Source organism: Talpa occidentalis, unplaced genomic scaffold, assembly GCF_014898055.3.
Source record: "Talpa occidentalis isolate TD23 unplaced genomic scaffold, MPIMG_talOcc4v2.1 talOcc4.9, whole genome shotgun sequence".
NCBI classification, from domain to species: Eukaryota; Metazoa; Chordata; class Mammalia; order Eulipotyphla; family Talpidae; genus Talpa; species Talpa occidentalis.
Window position 1 is genome coordinate 12,371,250 of NW_023605305.1, and position 24,105 is coordinate 12,395,354.

The 24,105-nt window shown below is 55.7% G+C and overlaps 1 protein-coding gene across 3 annotated transcripts in view; it reads left to right on the forward strand.

The window, feature by feature from the left end:
- ZBTB40 (zinc finger and BTB domain containing 40) overlaps window positions 1–14,304 on the forward strand; it is a 73,861-nt gene extending 59,557 nt beyond the window's left edge. For all 3 annotated transcript variants that reach the window (XM_037500656.2, XM_037500658.2, XM_037500657.2), the window contains 2 exons: window positions 778–1,004; window positions 2,852–14,304. In XM_037500656.2, the coding sequence (XP_037356553.1) occupies window positions 778–1,004; window positions 2,852–3,046 (422 nt within the window). In that variant the 3' untranslated portion in view covers window positions 3,047–14,304. The remainder of the gene's footprint in view (window positions 1–777; window positions 1,005–2,851) is intronic.
- Window positions 14,305–24,105: the final 9,801 nt, after the last annotated feature.

Here is a 24,105-nt window from a genome sequence, read left to right on the forward strand (position 1 = left end):
TCCCTTAGAATGTGAAGGTTATTCTAAGTGCTGCTTTGGACTTAATTTGGCACAGATTTCTCTACTCTTTTGTGTGCATACATAAAAAGGAAACATAAGAAATATATTGACTAAGGGAGGAGTGCAGCTTCTTGGCTTGTCCACGCACGTGTTACTCCACGTGGTTCTGTGCTCTGTGTGGAGCAGCAGTGATGGAGCACATAGTAGGACCGCAGTTTTGGTCTATTGCGCAGTATGTAAACGAGCCTACATTTCATTCCTGCTTTGGGAATGCAGCTGGTCACCCACCCCTCACCTCCTGTCTAAACCATTTGGTTCCCCTGAGTTGAGAACACACACCACTTCTGTCTCGGGGATTTTTTTCCGAGTCAAGTCTCAGTGCTGCCACTTCAGATGTTCCTGGGTGCACCCAGCTCCTGCCTCACCTGTTGATGAGGGGCCATCCCTCCCATTCCAGAGATGCTAACGTGTGCTTCTCAGAATTGGGGAAGTACAGTGTCATCACCACCATATCTGTGGTTGAACAGATAATGGGCCTCAGCAGTGGCAGATTTTTCCAGCATCTACTGCTAATCAAGCTATGGCTTCAGGGCCCTTCATTTGCATGGGTCCTTCCAAAGCTCTGCCCTTAAACCTATTTTTAAATTTTGCTTTATTTACCTGGTTCCTCAGACTATGTAAACTTTAGTCCTGCAGAAAGTGGATCTGTCTCTCTCCTCTCCTTCCTCCTGCACTTGTTGCACCCACAGCCTTCCCCTTTGGTCTCCCCTCCTGCAGGCTCGCAGCCCTTCAAGTGCCTGTACTGTGCAGCGACTTTCCGCTTCCCGGGTGCTCTGCAGCACCACGTCACCACGGAGCACTTTAAGCAGTCGGAGAACACCTTCCCCTGTGAGCTCTGTGGGGAGCTCTTCACCTCCCAGGCCCAGCTTGACGCTCACTTGGAATCTGAACACCCAAAGGTGATGGACACTGGAACCCAAGCAGCAGCCTCACAGATGGTGCAGGTGATTCTGGGGCCCTGAGATACGAGGGTGTGAATGTGGGGTTCCCAAAGCTTCTCTAGAGGCGACTGCCATTACACCCAGGCTTTCCCTCTGGGGTTCTCAGAGGTCCCAGAATAATTCATTCATGACCAGGAGGTCCTTGTGGAAGAATCTCTTGGGACCTCCTACCAAACAGAACAGAAGATTCTAGTCTCCTGGTGACCACGTGTGAAATAGCCCTAAGTAGTGGGAGCCTGGAATAAGAATTTCCAGAAGTGGAACAACCTGTTTCTCTTCCCGTTTCACACACTCCCTGTCTTCTGCGAGACCCTATGGGACAGGGGAGACCTCGGGGTGAAAGCTCTTTGTTGGGACCACCCTTGTTGAAACACCTTTCTTGGGGGGCACAGGGTGCATTTAGACATGTCGGGGTCTCTCACTTTTACCTGAGTGAAAAGCCTGTCTCTTCTGATGTTTCAACTCACTCCAACTCCTCTGTTCCCTGGTCACCTTTTACTCCTCTTCCCATCATTCCCAGAGAGGGTGGTCAGAAAAAGAAAAGAACTCAGCTTCACTGGCAGTAGTTCGTGGATGGGCTGGAGAGGAGCTGTAACCTGCATGTCCAATAGAGCATTTGCTATAAACCCCTTCTCTTTCTTTCTGTGTACCTTCTGCGGGCAAAAGAGGGCAAGTCGGGTGGGCAGGCCCCCAGGGGATGCCCCTGCTGCTGTCAGCCAGAGCGGCTTTGCTGTTTCCTGTTTTCTACATTAGGGTTCTTGTAAGATGGCCTTTAGGAAAATAGGGGGAGATAGGATTCATTGCTTGAAAAAAAGAGCAGCTCTCCTGCCTGCCTGTGACTATGCAGGTGCCTCTCTTTTTCCCCTTTTCCCATTAAACCTGTCCTTTTAAAATGTAAAAAAAAAAAAAAAAAAAAAGGAAGGATGGAAGGAGGGAGGGAGGGAGGGAGGAAGGAAGGAGATGGAAAGGGAGAAAAAGAGAGTGAGAACTATTCTATTCCAGGTGATTTTTGACGGCACGTTACAATTGGTGTCTTCACCTCCACAGCACAGTCACAGCTGAGCTAGGCTCACCCCCTTCCACGCACCCAGGCCTAGTCACTTTTCCCCACTCACGGCCACTTCTCAGGAACCCGTGGGCTCCTGCCATAGCACTCTGGACAGCACCAGGCTTCCCTGGCCACCAGAGCTCTGAAGAAGCGCCAGTCAGAGGCTCAGACAGAGCTGGGCTTAACCACACAGACAATCCTCCCTGAGATGGAAAGCCCCTCTCCGGCAGATGACCCAAGTTTGGAAAGGAGTATGTGGGCTGTAGAGGCAAGGAGGGGCGTGCCCTCCAGAGGGTGGGAAGAGTGAGTAAGTTGATAGAGGTCAGGTTTCATCCACCTGGTCAGCCGTGTCACCTGATGGAGGTCCAGAAGTGCCACCTTTGTCCAGCTGAGACTTCTGGTAAATCATCCCTGTGTCCCATGTTTCCAGACGAGACTAAGCACCTTCCATGGCATTCCTTTCACACGGTTCTTCCCTCCGCGGTGCAATCCTCGAGACAGGAAAGCCTGGTGTGAGAAACTGAGCCAGCGTTCACTGGCGTAATCATAGAGTCCAGCACCCCGAGATGGCTTACTGAGCTAAATTATAGCAATTTAGTGCACAGAGTTATTTAAATTGTTTGCCTGCCTTCTCTTTTGCATCACTGGTGTGTTAGACTTGCCTCTTCCCATTAGGCACATGTAATTGCTCTCCTCAGGTGAAAACATAAACATCATCATTACAGCATGAGGTGGGAGCCATGTAAATGCCGAGCACGCTGTGGACACTGCCCAAAGCAGCCTCGCTGCCTTTCCCTTGCAGGTGATCCAAACCCCAGAGCCGGCGGCCCCGGCGGAGCAGGTGATCACGTTGGAGGAGACCCAGCTGGCTGGCTCGCAGGTGTTCGTGACGTTGCCAGACTCGCAGACGTCCCAGAGCAGCTCTGAGCTGGTGGCTGTGACTGTGGAGGATTTGCTGGACGGTACGGTGACCCTGATCTGCGGCGAGGCCAAGTGAGTGGCTGCTGGACTGGTGGAGGGGTCCTGCACTTGCAGCAGGCATGGTGCCCTGCACTTTGCCCTTGCCCTCCGTCCTTGGCCATCCTGAAGGGTGGGCATCCTAGCCCAGCAGCAACAAAGTGGTCTCCCTAGGGAAACAGACCTAAGTGTCACGGTTCTTGTAGACCTGACGATGTCTGAACATCGATACCAACACTACCGCCTTCCGCAGGAGGCAGGCCTTCTTCCCCACAGACTTGCTGCTGTGGCCTCTGTGACACTGTTCATCCCCAAGTGGAGTGTGGCTTCTGAGGTAGAGTCTGAGTGAGCGGTGGCATGGGAGCGGTGGCATGGGAGCCTTCAAGTGGCGGCTAGAGGTGGGGCTGATGTGCTGCTGGCACCTTTGGCCACTTGAAACTAGAGACAGACACCAACAGCCCCTCTGAGGACCCCCTGCCTTGAGCACACTTGGCCCTTCCTCTCTTTTGTCATCCTCCACCTACTTGGGTGCCCAGCCCGCCTGGTGGTGGTGGTGGGACGGGTAACGCATGTTAACACAGGAAGCCCTCATGTCTGGGTCCAGCCCTGCCTTGCCAGGACCAACAGCCCTTTCCAAGCGAAGGCTGTGGAGTGTTTCTATGGAGGAGTTCAATGTGACACCATCCAGCTATGAGACATTTTCTGCCTTTCCTGCATATTCTTCCTGGTGTTCTACACACGAAGGCTGGTTCCTGCAGTTTTTCCTTGTTATCCTCATCCCCTTTCCCTAATCAAAGCCTAAAACTTCTATATGGCCCCAGGGCCTTGCCCCTCGCTCTGAAGCAAGTTAGGTGGGGATGACCCAGCATTGTGCCTCTCAGCTGCCCTTCCTCCTGCACGGCTTTCCGGGCCTCCTGAGGGCCTGCTGTCTGAGCTCTTCAGGCCGCCACTGCCACTGGAGGTCAGTGGTCCTGTGGAGTGTGAATTTCAGATCCTTTTTATCTTCAGTTCCTAAAATATAATCTCATAATTAATGGTTTGTGGAATCCACTATGAAGTGCAATTAAATGGATGTAGGTTTCTGCCACTTGGAGGGAACGACAAGCATTTATCTTCCTGATGCTGACACCAGAGCTTGAAGTCTGCTGGTGTCATGTTTACATTCCAGCAGGACTGGCTGCCACTTGTGTGGCTTGACCTCCTGCGGTGGGTAGTGCCCAATTTGATCAGCGCCTCGAGGTACAGGCTGCCAGAAGATAAGCCTACCCGCTCTATATCACACGTGGCCAGGTACAAGTGGGGTGGCGGGTCCATTTGGGTGATCATGGGGACTTGTGTTACATCCACACATCCCTGGAAGCACCGAAGGTGGAACCTTAACACTGGCCAGTGTGCTCGCTGACTGACCATCCTGCTCAGGCAACACCGAGCTCTAGCTTGGGCCACCTCACCCCAGGTAGCCCCTCCTCCAGTTGTGTCCTCATTTTGATAGGCAGATCACTGGAGCCTGTCAGCTCCAGGCTCTTCCCATTCTGAAGTAAATGAAGTTTTCAAAGGAAAGACGGCCTCAAAAGCCAAAAACTGACCAGAAGATGGTGCTCAAACCTTTAAGACTTCGCCTCCACGTGAAGCTTCCACCAGGCTGCTCTGTCTTCTTAGGCTTCTCAGTCCTGTGAGCTGTCAGACCCGTGCAAGTGGCCACATAATACCCACTGCTAGTAGAGTGGTTTGTGCTTCCAGGGCCTCGAGGCCAAGTCTGGCAGAGAAGAATGCAATGCCTCACAAGCCATGGTCCTTGGTGGGAACTGCGGTATCATCAAATCTTTTACCAGCCCAAACCCAAAATAAACAAGAAATTAATTGCTGAGGGTCTGTAGGGGAAAGTGACTTTTCTTTTTGAAGAAGTTTGAGGCAGAGAAAGCTGTAAGTTTTAAACCCAAGTTTGAGATCTTTGCAAGTACAAGTATCAAATGAAGACCCGGATGTGGCAGGACATTGGTTTTCCTCAGAATCGCCAGAGCACAAGTTGCCATGTGGCAAGAAAGCAGAGAAGTCAGACCTGCTGCTGGAAGGCCTCTCACCCCGCAGCACCCTTGGCAAGAGGCACAAATCTGTGCTCTTCTACTCAGGAGTGAGGGAAAGAGCCAACCCGACTTGGACTTTGCTCTGAATGGCCTTTGTGGGAGGCTGCATTGGCAATGATTTTTACACCAGGTTGTTCCCTAGAGACACCCCCATGTGGATTTTGTTGTAGGAAGATTTTTTTTCCTAGCTCTCCTGCATCATTTTGCTCTTTTCTCCCACTTCTGCCCAAGAGACCTTTGGAATTGCTACCACAAAGGCCATTGTTGTGGCCTCCTTTGCCCCACATCACTTGCTTTCATTATTGTGGTGGTGGTCTCGTTGCCATGGGTGCTGCTCTTGTGGTCTCCGACCTGAACCCTGAGGCATTTGTGGTGGCATGGAGGGGCCTGGGGCGCTTTGGGACACTTGGATGTGTCTAGTGGAACCCCAAGCCTTCTCTGCTCCCAAGGCTCCTGAAGTGGCCAGTGAGGAGGGAAAGGCAGGCAGATTCCAAGCTGGAGTCTTAACTCTGTGGGAATAATGGGGGTCACTTGTGGAACAGAATTTATCCACCCCAGTAACTGGGACAGCAGCTAAGGATTCAAGAGCAAGAATTCCTGTAGGAAGATGAGACCCAGTGTCCAGGTATGTGAGCAGAACCTGGGACCAGAGGGGCCAGATGGGGCAGAGATAACGGTTTACTTATTTTATCAAGTCTGTCTCTTCTGTCTCAAAGCTTTCTGTTTGAAGACACTGAGGCCAGCATCGTGAATACTGGCTGCCTCTGGTGGCTCAAATCCTCTCTGAGGAAACCTTCTGCCTCTCCCCTCCCACCCAGCACAGACCACATGTCAGCCTCATCCTCCAGGGAGAGTCTCTGAGAGTCGGGCTAAGAGTCCTACAGGGATGAGTAAGGAGACTTCTCTGCTCCTGGTCCAGATAGGTAGATACCCCGAGTTGGGAAAGAAGAGATGGGGCCCAGAGAGTCCCAGTCTCACGCCAGGTGGTGTTGCAGTCACCGCAAGTTGATGCCATATTGATGAGAAGGAAGGGTGGTGCCTTTACTGTGCATGTGCCTGAGACGTTTGACCTGAGAGAAGGAACTGCTAAGCTTATGTAGAATGGTTCTAGGGGACAAGCAATAATTCTGTACATTGAGGCTGGAACGTGAGAGACAGCGATAGGGAGATGCTGGGAAGCTTTAATCAGTCCTCCTGAAGGAAGAATTTGGCAGCCCCAGCCCTGCTCTGCTGGCCCGCTGTATCCCAGGGATATTTGGGAGGTAGGGGGAAACGGAAGCAAAAGAAAGCTCTGGGGTTGAAAAGGAGCGTGGGTGCAAGTTGGTGATTGTTTTGTTGTCATGCAAAGCCACAGGCTGGTGGTACTTGGGCCAAAAGCTCACAGCAGCCAGAGTCCTGACGCTTGCTACGTACAGGAAGGGGGTACTGTCTGTGCTTTGGGGATTATATCTGTAAAGGGGGGAAAATTATCCTCTCAGCTAATTTAGATCATTCCAAATCATGGAATGGCTTCCCTGCCAAAGGCCAGCCTCGCCTGCTCCCGCTGTGGTCAGGACAACCAGCAGCACATGATACTGTTTAAATTGATTACAAACCATTATTCGTTTTTAGCTGGCACTACTATATAAATAAAATATGTACCTTGAAAGAAATGATGCTGCCTGAGTTTCAGATGGACTGTGATGACATGGACCTGTTTTCTCTTGGGTTCTGGGCAGCAGTTGTCATGGCCTGGGTTGGGGGGGCTGGTGCGGGGAGCTCTCCTATCGAGCGGAGTTTTGTATCCTAAACCCTCTTTCCTGGGACACAAGCGCTGTGCAGTGTCTGGGAGACAGGCTTTGGCATCAGACCTGGGTACCAGGTCAGCTGTGCTGCTTTCTGACTGACCCTGGGTGACGTGCTTCCCTCTCTGGGCGCCCTCCCTGCTCCGTCTCTCAATGAGGGAGATCGCTGTTTTACCCCCACAGAATTGTCGTAGTACATATTAAAAACCTGTATTTAATTAATTTAGGTTTGAAGTTTTTAGTTGTTATTAACAAGGTGCTTCACCTACAGGTCAACTATTCCCTGCAGTTTCTAGAACGAGGAGACTGTTCATCCTGACACCTTAATGTGTCTCTCTTTTTCCTCTCTGTGAGTCCTTAGGGATCCTTGTAACACCCACCACTTTTCACTTATTTCTTGAATCACAACTGCCCCAAAGCACTAAGTGCTGAGCAGATAACTATAAAATAAGCAGAAACCTTTCCTGGCGAACAGCTGGAAATGTCACGTTGCTGGCAGGCAACAAGGAAACAGGAGAGACACAGATAGGCCGAGCTTGGTGTCAGTGTGTAAGGCGGGGAGGCGTCACCTGTGCAGCCCTCTGCTGGGGCAGGCCCTGGGGCTGGGGAGGCTGGACTGGGCGGGCCGTGCTGACATTTCCCAGGACAGTCCTGGAGAACAACTAGGGTCCTGAGCCCAGAGGGCTTTTAGGAGCCATGCCCCTCTGCCTCGGCTGCGTCTCTGGAGAGCTGCTGCTGTCTGTCATACTGGAGTGGTAATCCTGAGTGTCCCAGGTACGCAGGGGTCACTGTTGCATAGTCAGGCTGTAGCCATGGAGGTGAATCTGGATAGAGGAGATGCTACTGCAGGTCAGGAAGGATGACGCCGTGTGATTCCTGCTTGGTCCTGGCCGCACAGTGGAGGGTGTGAACCCTGCCCTGCTCACCTCTCGCTACACATGACCTGGGGGGTCATTCCTGACATGATCCTGAGAGGTAACGCTGTAAACTGCCCAGCGGAGCCTGTAGATGCTTCACAAATGATACCCCCTAATGTTTATAGCAGCTGAAAAGAAACCGGAGGAAGAGCGCAGAGAAGGAAAAGAGGGTACGTAATGGATCCTGAGATAGAGGGCCTGGGTGAGACTCAGCTCTGTGGCCCCAGAGCTTCTGTCCGGGACCAAGCGAGTGGTGATCAAGGGGGTGGCCCTGCCGGGTTAGAACAGGGTCTCCCAGAGCCCTTGGGCATCGCTGCTGGGCTGCTGTCTGAGTCACGGCACAGGTTGTGCGTGGCAGGTATCTCGTGAGAACGGGGGAATCAGCGGTGCTGAACCCGTAAGGATTCTGTACTCTCGCCTTGCTTCTTGAGCCTTGTTTGTTTTGTCCCCCATGAGCTTATGCTCAGGCTTGTGTCTGGGATAAAAGTACCTGTGACGCCATGGGACTCACCCATTGCCAAGGGGCCTCCCCTTTGTTTGGAAACGCCCAGATTTGGAGCTCTCGCTGAGAAGAGGGGGTCTAGGACGTGGGCAGAGAAACCGAGCTCGTTTTCTCCTGGTGAACATTTCTCGGACTTTCCCCTATGTCTGTCCCATTCTCTGCCCTGTCACCCGGTGCTGCCCAGTGTCCACTAGGTCGCTGCTTCTGCTCCACACGCTTGGCACTGGACTCAGCGCTCAGGTGCTCAACAGATGTTGCTGCTGCTCTGCCAGGAACCGGCAGCACCGCTTACTTGTCCTCTGGGCCCTCAGAGAGAACCCAACTTCCACATCTCTCCCCGCCAGCAAAGCTTTCCCCAGGTTACCTGGGGGCTGCTCTATCAGAACATCCTCCTTCCTTTGTCCTCCGAGGAGAGATTTGCAGAAGGCCAAGGGCAGCTGCCGGCCCGGGCTCCCCAGCTGCTCTGATCAAACACCACTCCTGCCGCTCTTCTCGAGCTGCTTCCCCCAGCGCAGGCCAGAAACAGCTGATCAAACACATCAGGACAAGGTCAGTCCAGGGACCCACAGTCCCCTCTCCAGGGGTGATTTCACAGACCTGCCATGAGAGGGTCTGATAAAAATGGGCTGGGACCAGAGAAGGGGGGCCCCCAGGGCTGGCCCAGGACCAGCTTTTCATTCCATTTAAGGTTGAAACCTCTGAAATCTGCACAGGGTCCAGACAGAAGCCAGTATTTCCAGAGAGGCCAGGGCTGGAGCTGCCTGTGAGCCCAGGAAGCTGGTGTGCACTGCTGTGCAGCCTGACTGCGGGGGGAGACGTGTCAGGTAGTCAGGGAAGACGAGTGTGGGTTCAGGAGCATGGGATTATCACAGGCTGACTTAAGATCCTCCCTCACTAAACTCGACTCTTTCAAGGGCAAGAGCCATGCATTATCCTCTTTGTTCACACACACACACACACACACACACACTCAGCCTGGCACAGCAGGGGTCTGATTGCACAAGTCTCTTTTAGACCCGAAGTTCTGGAGTCTCTGAGGTTCTGTCATGTGCTTAGTCCCAGCCCAGAGGCTGCGGGAATGCGTGTGTATCGGGCTCGAAGGGTCCACGCGCCTGCGCTGGGGACTAGTGACCTGGCTGACAGGCAAGGAGCGCAGACAGGAAACTAGACCAGAGGCACCCATGCCATCCAGGTGCAAGAATGCCTAATTAATAATTACTGTAATTAAGCGCTTGTCACATGTTGGATTCTGGAGGAGAAGCTTTATGCTTTGATTTTTATTTCACCAACACTGTGATGTAGGTGAAGTCATTACCCCGTGTTAGAGGTGGGGACCCCAACACCAGAGAAGTCACCGGTGAGTCACAGCCAGCAAGCAGCACAGCTGAGGTCTGAACTTGGCTCTTTCACTCTGGGGCTGGCTCTTAAAAAATCAAGCATTTCTTGCTTAACACCCAGGCAGCTGGAAAATACCTGTCAGCCACCCTCCCCAGTCCTTCATCAGCCTGGTCTGTCCCACTGCTGCTCTCCCTTTCTCTCCCCTACCCATCCTGCCAGGCCGAACACTCTGCTGTTACCACCTGTGGTGTCGGTAGCAACATGTCCTCTGTCTTGCTTTGGGACTAGACCTCTGGCTGCCACCCTTGAAGGTCCCTGCCGCCCTCACACTGTCACCAGTCCTCAGTTGCACTTGCTGGCTCAGCCTGCGCTATGGAGTCAGAACAGCCATGGGGCCTGCCTGAACCCAGGGGGGCAGCCCGCCCCATCTCTCCCATACCCTAGGCTCCTGAAGGGAAAATGTTTTCCAGAACAGCAGCCATTTTATTGGAGAGGATCAGATCAGAAGATATTGTAGCTGCAATGGTTTAGAGCCCCATTTAGAGGTCCTCAGGTGTGGGTTTAAATCCCTGCTCTGTTCCTGGTAGGTGTGTGGCTTTGGGAGTATTAACTTTTCTTCCTCTTGATGTTTTTTGTCTTTGTAGATTGGAGGTAATAAAACGTCTTAGGGAAATTGTGCAGATTAGAAGCATGTATGACTCTGGTGCGGGCCATAGGTAGCAAGTGCACCTTAAAAATCATACCAGCTGTGCTAGCAGGAGACACTGGGCTCCGGGGTGGCTCCTATCCCAATGCAGGACCCCACTGGGTGCTTCTGAGGTATGGGTAAGGTGGTTTCCTGCAGCAGGGAGATGGGGATAAAAACAAGTGCAAGCTGGACACTCTGGAGGCAGGTCCTGGTCTTAGCCGCCTCTTTGCCGCCCCCCACACCTCCTTCCCAATGTTTGGCACAGGGCTGGTGCCCAGGTGTTTACCTGTTGTATAAGTAGGTGAACAGCAAAATTGGGAGCAGAGCCAGGGTCTGTGGATTCCTGGGACGCTGCTCCTGAGCCTCAGAGCCAGACTGCACAGCCCAGGGCTGTGTCCTGTTCTGATTGCAGACTTTCTGGACTGGCCTGGCCCCAGGGTCCTGGCAGTATGACCCCAGCAGAGCTGTGATCTCATTCTGCCCTCTGTCCCAGCCTGGTCCATTTCTTGGAGGAGGGCTCGCGGGCGGGCAGGACACAGCAGGGAGACATGGCGAGTGCATGGCCCAACTTGGCCTCCCCACTCCTGCGTGGACACACTAGTCCTATAAAGCCTCACTCAGGAGCCGCACTCTGCTATTTTCAGGTCACTTTCATGTGCATTACTGATCCACAAGCAATACGAAAAGTCAGAGTTGTATCTTCATCATCACTTTTACAGTGAAGGGACTCAGACCTCAAGGTGGACTTGCAGGCCAGGTTTCTGATAGCAGGTATGGGCTTTTCCTACCTGGCTGGCTGTGTCTGTAGTGCCTATATTTCCGAGCACTTTCAATCCTTGGCTTGCCTGACTCTAGTGGCAGTGCTCCGCTACCGGAGGGGGTAGAATTGTTCCCCTAATGAGGCTGCAGGAAGCAATGCCCCTGGTCACTCACTGAGTCAGTGGCAGAACCATAGTCGGGGCAGCCGGACCCAGCTTCACACCTGCTTTTCGAGGGAAGTACAGCTTAGCCCCTGACTGAGGGGACTGGGGTGCAGCGGACCTGACAGCTGGGAGGAGCTGAGTGCTTGCGCTTGTTACCGCCTGCCCCCAGCCTGGCCACCCTGCATCACCCCAGCCTGAATCTGCATTCAGGTCCCTGGATGAGCACTGCCCAGTAGGGTCACTGTGGTGGGAAAGATGGCCTGTTCTGCGCTGTCCATCGTGGGAGCCACTGGTCCAGTGGGTTTTGAATGCTTGATGAGTGGCTAGTGAGACTGAGAAACCAAATTTTAAAATTGTTGGCTGTGGCTGGTGGCTGTCATACTGGGCAGCACAGGACTAAATGGAGACCTGGGTGAGGCTCATACAGGAAGTGACAGAGCCCAAATTTAAGCCCATGTGTGCCCAGAGGTGCCCAGCGTCAGGGGGATGCACACGAGGGGCCGCCTCAGCTGTGCTGCTCACTGGCTGTGTAACTGGTTGGTGACGCCTCTGGTGTTGGGTCCCTGTCTGTAACATAGGCAGTAATAGCTCCTACAGCACAGTGTTGGTGACTGGAGCAGAGTGGGTGAGCGGAGAGTAGGAGATAAAGTTAGAGCTTATGCAGGACCTTCTAGGTCATTTTTTAAGCGTTTGGCCAGGAGGGCTTGAGCCAACGCTGGCAGCACTGTGTAAGGAGTAAATACAGGGATAAAGGGTGGGAGCTCTGAGATTACTTGGGGGCTGGTGCAATATCTCATCGCAGCAGAATTTCATAAAAATTAAAGTGAGGCTGCCACCAAATAAGTTTCTGAGTGGCTCATTTGTCAGCCATGCAGGGAAAATGAGGATGGCTTGGACCACGGAAGTAAAGAGTGGTCGGATGCTAAAAATAGAGCAAATAGGGTTGGATGTAGGGTCTGAGGAAAGAGAGATTTGGGGTCTGAAATTGGGAGCATGAGGTTGCCAGGTGCTATGAGGGGAGAGCCATGAGAGGAAAGGTTATGGGGGAAGGTGAGGAGTTCACTTTGGGGTGCTTTGTTTGACTTGCCATTAAAATTGACGCCCAAGTAGAGCTGTCAAGTAGGCAGCTAAAGTGTGAGTCTAGAGTTGGGGGTTGAGATCACCCTGCCCAGTGTACCTATTTTGCTTCCTGAGGCCTACCTGCCATCACCAGAACTTTCCAGAAGCCCAGGCAGCAGTTTAGACCCCACCTCCTCAGCACAGGGCAGAGACCAGGCATCACAGACTGCCCTTTGTCCATCTCTGCATTCATCCATCCATTTACCCACCATGCCCTGTGCGTCTAATCTGTGTCAGACTCTGCCAGGAACTGAGAATGCAGGAATGAGTAAGGACCTCCCCTCGACAGGCTTGCATTTGGGTTGCAGATTCTCTAAACCCCCGCCCTACTGCCCACCTCCCCTGGCCTCAGTGTTTCTATCAGTTGAGTTTGGACCAGACAGTCTTTAAGAGTTCTGCTAACTTGGATCTCCCATAACCTCACCAGGCCAAGCCCTTGCTCTCCTCTGAGCTGGGTCCGGGGCAGAGCTAGGGGATGTGTCAGCTCCCAGTTCCCGTAACACCCATGTGACCAGCGCATGTGCCCTCACATCGATTTTACGGTCTTCGTGTTCCACCAAGAGGTGATTAAGTCAAGCCAGCAAGGGACGTTTGTGGTCCACAGGACTTGAGTAAGGCTTGTTTTCGAGTGGGTGATAATTGGCTATTGGAGTGTGAACAAACTTACTCTTTACACATAAACAGGCAGATCCCCACACAGTGCATATACATATACACAGTATATACACAGCGCTCAGATTTCATGGGGGTAGAGATTAGGGATATGTCTTCAAAGGCTCTTTAGGTTAGTAAAACTGGAAACAAGAACAGATTCCCAGCTTAGGGAAGGGAGCGGGGCTCAGGGCTTGGAGCACACACTCCAGTGACCACTCAGAGGCCGGGTGCTGGTGCAGGGACAGGACAGGTGAGGTCCTCACTCCCAAAGAGCCTCGGCAGGGCAGGGGTGAGAGTCAGGAGGGTCAGAGAGCCCAGGCCATGCAGGACTAGGACAGGTAGGTAGAGCTGTGGGTGAGTGCAGCCCCCTGTCCAGGGTATGGGAAGCAGATGCCTTCGTGGAGTGATTCCTTGGGTAGGTGAGGTGCAGAGCAGGTTGGAGGGAGGCTGAGAACTTCTTGCAGATCCTCGGGTCAAAATCTCACCACTGGAAAATGCATGGAATCCCCCCATTAGAACTTCACCTCAACTGGAGAGACTGTTGTTGATGGCTATCTGATAGTCACAGGAGGAGATGGGGGAGCACCTGACAGCAGGCACGGGTGGGTAACGGACTCAGGCAGGGCTGGGTTTAAGAGACAGATGTACGGGCCCTTGGTCGTCTGCTCAGCTCTCCCCTGGTAGGCCCTGGGCTGTCTGAGAGCTGCCATCTCCCCCCTTCTGGGGACATTTATAAACAGAGCACGCACTGAGGAGATGGGCTCAGGGGCAGCCGGAGACCCTGGAGACCCCGAGCCAGAAAAGGGAAGGCCCAAGGGGCTCTGGAGCTGTCTTCACAGACCTTTCAACTGTCAGAGGGATCTGCTCAGGATGAGTCGCAGCCTGGCTCCAACCCCCTGCAGTGCCTGAGATGCTGTCCTGGCAGCTTCGTTGGCCGAACGGGCCCTCCGAGATCTGACCTCTGCCAGCCTCCCGGCCTCATCACTCACGATGCCCCGTCTCACACTTCACCCCCGAGGTTATCAAACTGCCAGTACCCAGCCCCCACCCCTCACTTGCGTCCACTCAGGGCCAGTAGCAAGAACAGCTCCCGAGTGGCTACTGTGCTGGCCCCATCCTCCCTCTTTTCCTGGCCAGCCCCCGCCTGTCCGTGAAGACGTTTTAGGTGTGACTCAGATGCCACCTTTTCCGGGAAGTCCTCTGTGCCCCTTGTACCAACCCCTTCCCCAGATCCTCATTCTGCTGTGGCTGTTGCCATCCGTGTCTGCACTGCCAGCTGGGCCGGGGCGGCTGTATGGGGTGGGGGGGGTAGACAGGCCTGGCTGGTCCTCACAGCAAGGCCAGTGCCAACTCGTTGCATGTTATCCCCGTTCTGCAGGTGACGGAATGGAGTCCTGCAAGTAACGGAAATTACTGAGGTCACACAGCCACTAGGAGGTGGGGCAGCACTGGACCCAGAAGTCCAATGTCAGCCCCTGGCTGTGCTGGAAGAGGACCCCTAGGGGGCGAGGGGGTAGAGGGTTGTGAGGGCGTGGCCTCCCACATCCCAGCAGCAGGGTTTTCAGACTCAAATAATACAGCTGAGCTCTCACCTTCCCAGCCTTCCCCGTCTACACTGCCCGCAGCGGGCCCGCACGGCTCTCCAGCCTTCCCTTTCTTCCATGAGGCGAATCATGTTCTAAATTTTTATACATGGCTCTCCTTGTGGGTCTGTCGCCTCACCTACCCTGTAGGCACCCAAAGGTGGGGGGCCTGGCCTGCCTTGCTCTCTGGAGTCCAGTAGAAGTTTGCTGAAGGAGAGGACCCCTGCCCTGCACCTGGCAGGGGGTGGGCACGTGACCTGCCACCTCCCATCCCCCAGCCACCTTGGAGGGAGGAGTTACGCATGTGTTCCCCATTAGGAGGTGGGGTCCCAGAGGAACTAAGTAGCTGACTCAGGGTCACTAATCAGTGGCAGAGCCGGTGGCCTGGCTGTTGGATCCTGCAGCCTGCACAGGTGCTGTGTGGGGGAAGGGGCAGGGGCAGGAGGCGCAGAAGAGGACTCGTGGAGAAGGTGACATCTGAGTCACATCTAAAACGTCTTCAAGCCTGCACACTGGGCCACAGACAGGAGGCCCCCGCCGCATCCAGAGAGGCCCGCACGCCGGCCCAGGTCCCAGCTCGCCGTGGGGAAGCCGCTGGCTTTGTTCTTCACTGCTCGAGGTCTTGGGTACAGCAGGTGAGTTTCAGTCCTATCTGCCTCTCGGTAAGTCCCAGCAGAGCAGCCGCCTCCGTAGTGCCCATGTCCCAGCCTTCCTTTTGCTTCCTTCGGAGCTTGTCAGTGATCACGCTTCTTTAGTGGCCACAGTGGTATCCATACCCCCCCTCTTGGGGGGGCCTTGTGCCCCAGGCCAGAACGCTGGATGTTGGGACCCTCCACGCCCTGGTAGGGGCCATTTCAGCCAAATCCACCCCTCAGTTGTTAGAACTTTCTAGTGGCCCCTTCTCAGGACAGCCAAAGGGACCAGTGGCCCAGATGATGCCAGAGGCCAGGGCTCGCACCCCCAACTGTGTTCCTGAGACCTAAGTTCAAATCTTCCAGACACTCCTTTGTGGCTTTGTGATCTGGGGGTCGTTCTCCCAACTTGTGCAGCAGACGGCTTGGAGACTTGATGTCTAATGGTTCTCCCAGCTTCTAGAACAGCAGTTCCCATAGAAATAGGAGTTACGTGTCACAGAAAATTTTCTAATAGTCACAAACAAGGGTAAAAAGAAACAGGTGGAATTAGGATATTTTATTTAGTCCAGTACTCCCAAATTATTTTCCTTTCAACATATAGTCACTATAAAAGTACTAATGAGCTATTTTACCTTTTTTTCATACTGAGCCATCTCAACTCAGATTACCTACACATCAGGGGCTCGCTAGCCATGTGTCCTTATTGGACTGTGCTGGAATTCTCCTTGTCTTTCCTCTCAGTTTCCAGGAGAGCTGGGCTCCTGCTGAGGCTGGCGCTACCCTCTCCTCACCTGGCCGAGTGCCAGTGTGGATAGCAGGCAGAGGGCCTGTGACACCAAGGACTCAGCTCTCATGGCCTCCCCCTCTCCCCCAAGAAGAGGGATGTCATGGGGACAGGCCTCAAACCGGATGTCCAGTTTTTAGAATATGTGTCCTTTCAGCTTAGATTCACCTGAGCCAGGTGCGGGGTAAATCCTTTCCGTGAGTTGTCCTGTGAGGTGTGTGACGTGGACATGTGCTCTTGGTGTTCACAGAGGAGCAAGCAGGATCAGAGAGACAAGGGACTGTTGCTTCACTGTCTCTCCCTCCCTCCTTCCCAGCCAGTGTGGGGGTGGAGGGCCGGTGGGGCATGGGGCGAGGTGGAGGGTTACATGGGAAACAAGCCCCCTCCCACACAGCTGCGGATGAGGCACTAGAGTCCCTGCTTGCCATCCGCCCTGTTGCTGTGGACACTGGGTGGGGGAGGGCAGGTTCAGAGCAGGACGGTGGGATCAGGAGACAGGACACCACCCCCGGCCCCTGGACAGCCATAGCTGCTCAGGCAGGAGGAGGCTGGGGGCTGGGAGACGGCATGCTCTGCCCCGCCCAGTGCCCTGAGCCAGGCCCTCCACACCCCTCAATCTCGCCTGTCATGTTCCCCAGGGCCCCGCACCCATCAGGCCTGGCCGAGCAGACGCTGAGTAAATGTAGGTGGGCTGAGTGAGCATGTCTCAGGGTATCCCCTGCCCCTCTCCATGTTTCTCAAGTGTCTCTCCCGCTCTCCCCTCCCGCTTTTCCCTGCCCTCTGCTGTCTTCCTCGTGTCTATCTCCACCCCATCCTCCTCCCTCAGGGCTCCCTCTCTTTTGCCCTCTCCTTTGGTCGGGTGTTAGGCCTGTCAGTCAGTCTGTCTGTCTGCTCCCTCTCCCCCTCTCGCCTCTTTTCCTCCAGGTCTTCTTACCCTCCCTGCCTTTCTCTGTTGTTCTCTGGCGCTCTGTCTCCCACCGAAGCCCCAGCTCACCCTTCTCTCATCTCTTTCCCTGTCCCCTAGCCTCTGCCTCGGCATCTCTCTGTCCCTGTCTCTGTTCTGTGTCCCCCCCCCCTTCCCCGTTCACTCCTTGTCACTGTGGAAGCCTCTACTCCTGAGCTTCGGTGGAGCCCCAGCTCCTTGCAGGTCCCCGCTTCTCTTCCCTGGGAAGGCAGGCGGCTGCAGTGGCAGCCAGCGAGAGGCCCCACTGATGACAGCCGAGCCCAAGCATCCCTCGGAGCTGTCACCGCAGAAATCACACACCAGCGCCTGAAATTCAAATTAGAGTTTCGCTGAAGCTGCTAAAACTCATCAAATACTATCTTTGAAGTCCCCCAGCAAGCTGGTCACTGCTCTTAACTGAGTCCCTGTTGGAAATGAGATGGCGGGAGGGGGTGTGGGCAGAGCCACCATCCAGGGTCTAGGAGTGGGGGTCCTCTCCCTACACCCCTTCTAACGTGCCAGCCACCGGGGATGCCATTTGGGGGCTTCCTCAAGTCATGCTCACCGGGTCAGCCACCAGCACCTCCAGACCAAGATCCACACTGTTGCACGGGCTCCCGGCTCACCCAGCAGCCAGGAACCAGGGACTTGTGGAGAAGCAGCGAGAAAGAGGAAGGCATCCCGGATGGTGAGCCTGGGCCTGGGGTGGAGGCCTGGGGCCTCGCCCCTCTAGGCCGCCCCCGCAGCCCTGGATAAGAGGATTAACATGGCATGGTGCCGGTTAAACGTGCCATCGCACGAGAGGCGCGCGCCCGGCTGCTCAGCGAGCGGTCGGCGCTGTAGTAATGGTGATGGCGAAACGTGCGGTCGGTGAAGAGCCGCGTCACGGCAGATCCTTACCCCTCGGGCATTGTTCTAAGAGCTGCGTCCGTGTTAACTCATGTCGCCGTCAGAACAACCCATGTTACCCCATTTTGCCAAACGAGGTTGGAGGAATGTAGTCGCTTGCTCGGGGTTCCTCCCACTTGCCGTCTCCCCAGCCTCTCCTGGCTCCCCACAGTGTCCCCAACCCAGGCTCTGAGTTCTGCCCTCACCCTGCCCTGGGCCACCCCCCGCACATCAGTCCCCCTGGCCACCTCTGCCTGCCCTGTTGTCAGCCCCTCCCGGGAGTGGTGGCCTGTCACCATCCCTCTGCCTGCCGGGGTCACCCCCTTATGAGCCGGGCTGCCCGCTGTCTCCCACACCCTGTCCCCACCGCCAGCCTGACCTTTCCTACTGCATATAATCCTTTGGAGTTTGGTCTTGTTATAAGCTACCGCCAGGCAAGGGCAGGCAGTTTTCTGCTAAGGAACGTTAAAAGTCCTTGGGCAGGGTTCCCTTTATCTATGAAAGAACAACCCCCAGAAAGGGCAAGAGTAACTGAGACTGAGGTGGGAGACAGTCCCATGGCCTCGGGAACAGGAGAGACGGGTCTGTGGTATTGGTAAAGGTGCCAAGGAGGAATGGCTGGCCTTTGGCCTGTGGCATGGAGGTTGGAGCAGCTGACTCTGGGCTCTCCAGGACAGGCAGCCAGTGGGGGGCCTGGGTCCCCTCAGGTGCCTGCAGAGCCCAATGGGTGCTAAAATCACAAGGTGGTAGTCATAGTGTGTGCCAGAACCTGTTCACACTGACTGCCTTTGGAGCCTTGATTCGGTCAGCAAGCCTTGGCCTTGGAGGAGACGTCGCCTGGCTCTCTCAAGTCCCAGGGGTCTGGAGAAGAGAAATGTGGCCCCACAGGGACCTGCACCTGTGATCAGCTCTGTGCTGGAGGCAGCTCAGGAGGAGAACAGCCTGAGGATACATCCAGTGCAGGCGTTGGGGATCAGGGAAGGTTGACCAAGACCTGCATTTGGTTGACCTCACCAGGAGGTGGGAGAGGGCCTGGAGAAGAATGTGCCAGTTCAGTGCTTGGCCAAGGGGATCCAGAGAGACCACAGTAGAAGAAACTAGAAGAGTGAGTACTTCTTGCAATGGGGAAGTGTTAGAGTGGGGAGCTCCCCATCTAGGGAGGTAAGCAAGAGTCAGGACAGAGAATCTTGGTGGGGAATGGATGCAGAAGGCGTTCCTGCATGCGTCCTGAAAACTTAACGCTTACAGGACTTGGTGGTCATGTTCAGACTGAGCTGTCTTCCCTGGGTACCTACAGCGTGCCTGGTGCTGTGTGAACCAGTGACTGCCCTCAAGGGACGCACCCCTGGCAGAGCCTCCTCAGCCCTGAGTGCCCCGGGGCTCAGCTCCCACAGACACCAGGACACCCCCTTCCTCCATCAGCCAGGTTGGCTGGCAACCTCCCCCTGACCCCCAGCTGATTCAGACGCCCATCACCGGAGGCACCAAACCAGGTGAAGGAATCTCACACAAAGAGGGGGAGCCCTTGTTCGCACAGGGGCCAGCCAGGGTCACACAGGAGTTAGCAGCAAGACCAGGGCTCAGCTCCCAGGCTCCCCACCCCAGGCTTCCGCCTCCACCCAGCCAGTGGGCCCGACAAAACTGGAGGTTCCCGGTTAGGAATTTTCCGCGATGGCTGACGCAGCTGAGCACTCCGTGGGCGCCCGTCTCCGGTGCCTGCTCTGTGCCAGGCCCGTGCTGCACGTCTGGAGGCTGTGCCGCGGGACAGGGACGCTGGGTAGTAAATAGCATCTGACCCACATGGGAGCCGTTTAGGAAGGATGCGGCGGGTGAGCGAGGGCTGTGCAGATAGAAAGTGCAACCTGGAGCGGGGGAGGCACAGGGAGCAGACTGGGAGCTGTCCAGGCCCCCCTCGGGGCCCAGTCTCCGCCCCTGCGGGAGCCTCCTCCCCAACCGCCAGCCCCCAGTGCTGCTCCGCAGCCTGTGCCCGCATCGGCCTGCGTGTGCGCCGCCTGCATGTGCACGTGTGCACGGGAGCTGCTGACAAGTGCCCCAGGTGTATTTCGGGGGCGACTAAAGCTCCGTGTTTAATGGCTAGAGCCATAGTGGTCACGGCTGTCACCAAGGATTTCACGGACTCGTTTACATCTTTAGCTTCCTCCTTCGGAGACGGCTTCATCATCCCAGCCCCCAGCCCCTCGGTGAGGGTGGGAGAGGAGGCGGGGCCGGAGCACTGGGCTCCCACGTCGGGGACGATGCTGCTCCTTGAGGGACAAACTGACAGAAGGAGCCCAAGTCTGCATCGAAGGTCAGGCGGGGTCTGGGGTGGGGTTCCAGTCCCCAACGCTTATCCTCAGCCCCCATCCCACAGGCCCAGCCAGCTGGAGGCAGAGTGTACAGAGAGGCTGCTCTGAGGTGTGGGGATCTGGGACAAGCGGGAGACGAGCCGGAAGCCAGGTCACTACTGGACAAGGTCAGGAGCTCCAGGCATCAGGCCAGGCCTGCAGAAATAGGCCCAGGAGAGCCAGGGTGGAAAGGGCAGCCCCTCCACATGTTCTGGGAAGCTGCTGAGAACTGGGGGGGCCCAGGGATGGTGGGGAGGGCTGGTCCCCAGCTAAGTCTGGCTAATCAGGCTGGCAGTCTGCCAGAGCTCAGGAGCCGCCCGAGGAGTTGGGATGTCAAGGGTAGCATGTAGGACAGAGCGTGATGGAGTCAGGAGCCTGAATTCTGGGCCCATGTCAGTGACTTACCTACTGGGGCCTTTGAGTACACCCCGCCGTGGGGCCGTTTCCTCCTTTATAAAGCGGGTAATCATAAGGCACGCCCGTGGGTGAGTAACAAGGACCAGGCATTCGCGGCGCTCTGGCCGGGGCCAGGATGGAACAGGCACTTACATACGCCCACACGGCTGGAGGGGCAATCACAGCCAGCTGCTAGGATGAGGAGGACCCAGGGCACGTGGGGGGTGCTGGGGAGCACCCTGCCCAGGTGGCAGAGCTGCATTTCAGGGAAGACTTCAAGTAGGTGGTGATGCCCAAGCGAGACCTGCAGAACAAGAGAGGTTCAGTCCCATGGGGAAGTGGCAGGGCGAGGGAAGAGGGAGGAGGGAGCATGTGTGGAGGCCAGAGGGGTGCCGGGCAGAGTCCGCCCACCAAGGGCTTGGCTTCTGCGGCTCTCTCCCGGGTCAGTGTGGCCCTGCAGCTGGCACTCAGGGCACTGCTTGCTTTTGAAAATTCTCCCTGGCTGTGGGAGGAGGCAGGACTAGAGGTGGGCACCTGGGACCAAGGAGAGAGGGAAGGATTCAGGGGACAGTCCCAGCTGGAACAGGGCTGGTGACTGGGAGATTCCTTGGCTTCTGCGAGGAGGCAGCAAAGCGGCTGAGCCCTGCCCACGAGGCCACCGCCAGTGGTGATCGCTGTCTCCACCTCGTCAGCACGCCCGCCACAGCCGGGGCCTGTCAGCGGCGGCCCCGGGAAACGTCCCCTTGGAGAGGCGCCTGATGGACCTGTCACCAAGGTGCCATCCGCCCCTTCAGCCCCCACACCCTCACCAGGTAATCTGTTTTCACCAGGAACATCGTCCTTCTGCCTCGGCCCAGCTCCCAGCACTGAGCCGGGAGGGCCGGGGTGCACCGGGCAGAGGAGCTGCCTTCTTCCCTGAACAAATGACCTTGGGCTGGACCGGAACAGCTTGGCCGGATGCAAACACTCTAGGCCCCCAGCAACCCTGGCTCTCACCCCCTCTTCCAGCCTCATCCCAGGGAGTAAATCTGCACTTTAGGCAATTCCAAATGGAACTGGACTCTTGGGCGCTCCTCCTAGGTGACCTCAAGCCACTGATGGGTCTCTGGCTCCCAAGTTACACTCTGTCTCCACCCCAATTCTAGACCCACATGATCGCCCAGGGAGTTGTCTGGCCAACAGGGACTGTACACCGAGAGTTGGGTGGCCTTGGGGCCACATCTTGGTTCATTGCTCCCTGGGTGGGGGCTCCCCCGCCAAGCCTCTGGGGGAGCCTGCTGTGAGAGGCCACCATGGGGTTACTGGAGAGGGGGGTGGGTGCAGCATCTTGTGAGTAACAGCCCCTTCCAGCTGCTTATTTCCCTCTGTCCAGCTGGGGATCAGCTGGACCCCCATCTCTCTCCTAGGCTGACATATGAATGAACCCATAGCCTGGCCCCTTCTCATGTTGGCTGCTCTGTGGTGTGATGGCCTCCGTCAGGCCAGAGCCCCGGACGAGGAGCCAGAAGATTGGGTTCTGGTCCCAGATTTGCTGCTGGCTGTGTGACCTCAGGGAGGTTACCTACCCTCTCTGGTTCCCTGACCACCGCCATCCTCCCGATGTGCACCAGGGATCGCACTTGCTCAGCGCTCCCTCCTTTGGCCCTTCAGCTGGGTTCCCTCCCCTCTGCCATTAAGGGGTCTGTTCTGCACCAGCAAGGAGCTAAGGCTGCACCACAAGGCCGGCAGCCCCAGAGGTGTCTGCCACACCAGCACCCAGCACAGCCCCCTGCCACTCCTGTCCCCCAGCAGACACTGTCAGGCCTCAGGAAACGGGTGTTTGGCATGGGGTGGAGGTGGGACAGGCTTCTCTGACGACAGAAGAGGAAATGGACCTGGGAGGAGGAAGGGGGTTTGCCTAAGTGGAGCACTGCGGTGGCCCCCTTAGTTCACAGCAGTAACCAGAGGGAGGGGGTTTGCCCAAGTGGAGCACCGGGGTGGCCCCCTTGGTTCACAGCAGTAACCGAGGCTGCTCAGCGGCCAGAGTGGCCTAATGTAGGTCCAGGCCTCCCTCTGGGCCATGGTGACCGTGGTGATGGTGGCAGGGGGGCGGGGGGCAGCCTCGGTGCTGGTCATGACCTGGGTCTGGCTCCAGTAATCAGACCTTCCAGGCAGGGATGGAGCCAGTGGCCCTCCCCTCAGCCTCTGCCTCGGCAGCTTTAATGAAAATCAGACACGGATCTTTAGAGCTGCTTAGCATTTCAATACATTCAATATTGGGTATTACTAAGTCACTCTCCTAAACTATTCCCCTACTCCAAGGGTGCCATAGCCACCCACCCACCACTCACACCCACACCCCCAAGTCACTGTCAGCCAGGCTCTCACAACCAAGCGCCTCCCCCCCTCACAGCCCCCCCTTTCCTCCCTCTCTCCCTCCCTCTCTCTCTCTCCCCCCTTCCTTCCTCTCATTCTCTGTCTCTGTCTCTCCCGCAAGCACAGAGAGCCGCGCCCATCTGTCAGAATGCTGATGCGGGCTCATCTCCCGACAAGGCAGAATGATGATAAGGTTATTTTTTAATATCAGGGATATTAATACTCCTCTTTCTGATCATCTGATCATCAGCCACTGCCTGCCCCTTCTTATCACTGAGGAAGGTCTTGAAGCCATGCTCGGAGGGGCAGGCGAAGGATGGGGGTACGCTGGGGCCTGCTGTGTGCCAGGCACCCTCTTGGTCTCTGCGATGCTAAAGGACAGGTGGTGTCCCCATTTTACAGATTGGGACCCAAAGTTCAGAGAGGTGAAGTGACCCCTCTGAAGCCACATGGCACACGAGAAGGGTCGTTCGGGGTTTGAGCAGATCTAGAGAATTTCCTGGGGGCCCCATCACCCCGATACTCCTCGGGGAGAGGCCCTGCTCTACCCCTCACTCAGGCTGGGTCAAGGCCCAGACCTGGCCCAATAATCTGACCTTCCTACAGGGGCCAGATGAATCCTTGGAGACCTCCCTGCCCCATGCCCGATGGTTGCCCAGCAGGGGCCTGTCCTCAGGACCGTGAGCTCCTCTGTCCTCCCCATGGGGGTGTCATGGCGCAGGGAGGATCACCCAGTAACCCACAAACAGCCCAGTGTGTCGCCTGTTCTCACCCTGCTGCTGACCAAGCCCCGAGTCCTTGACACCCCCTCATCTGAGTACTCACAGCTGTCCCCTCCCCCCAGCCACCTCACCACAAGCTTGTGGGGTCTGGACCCACAGAGCTGAGTTTGAATCCTACATCTGCCACTTAATAGCTATGGCATCTTGGACAAATCATGTCATACAAACCTCTGACTCTCCTCATTTATAAAATGTAGATAATAATAGAACTGACTTCAAAGGGCTGTTATTAAGATTAATAAGAATAGTGAATATTCCTTCAGATTATCCTAGATGTTGAAGCCTTAGCGGCCCTCCCCCGTGGTGAGCAGCACTCCAGAGAGGAAAGTGAGGAACCTCAAGTCACACAGTGGCAGAGAAACCTAACCCCTGCTTCCGG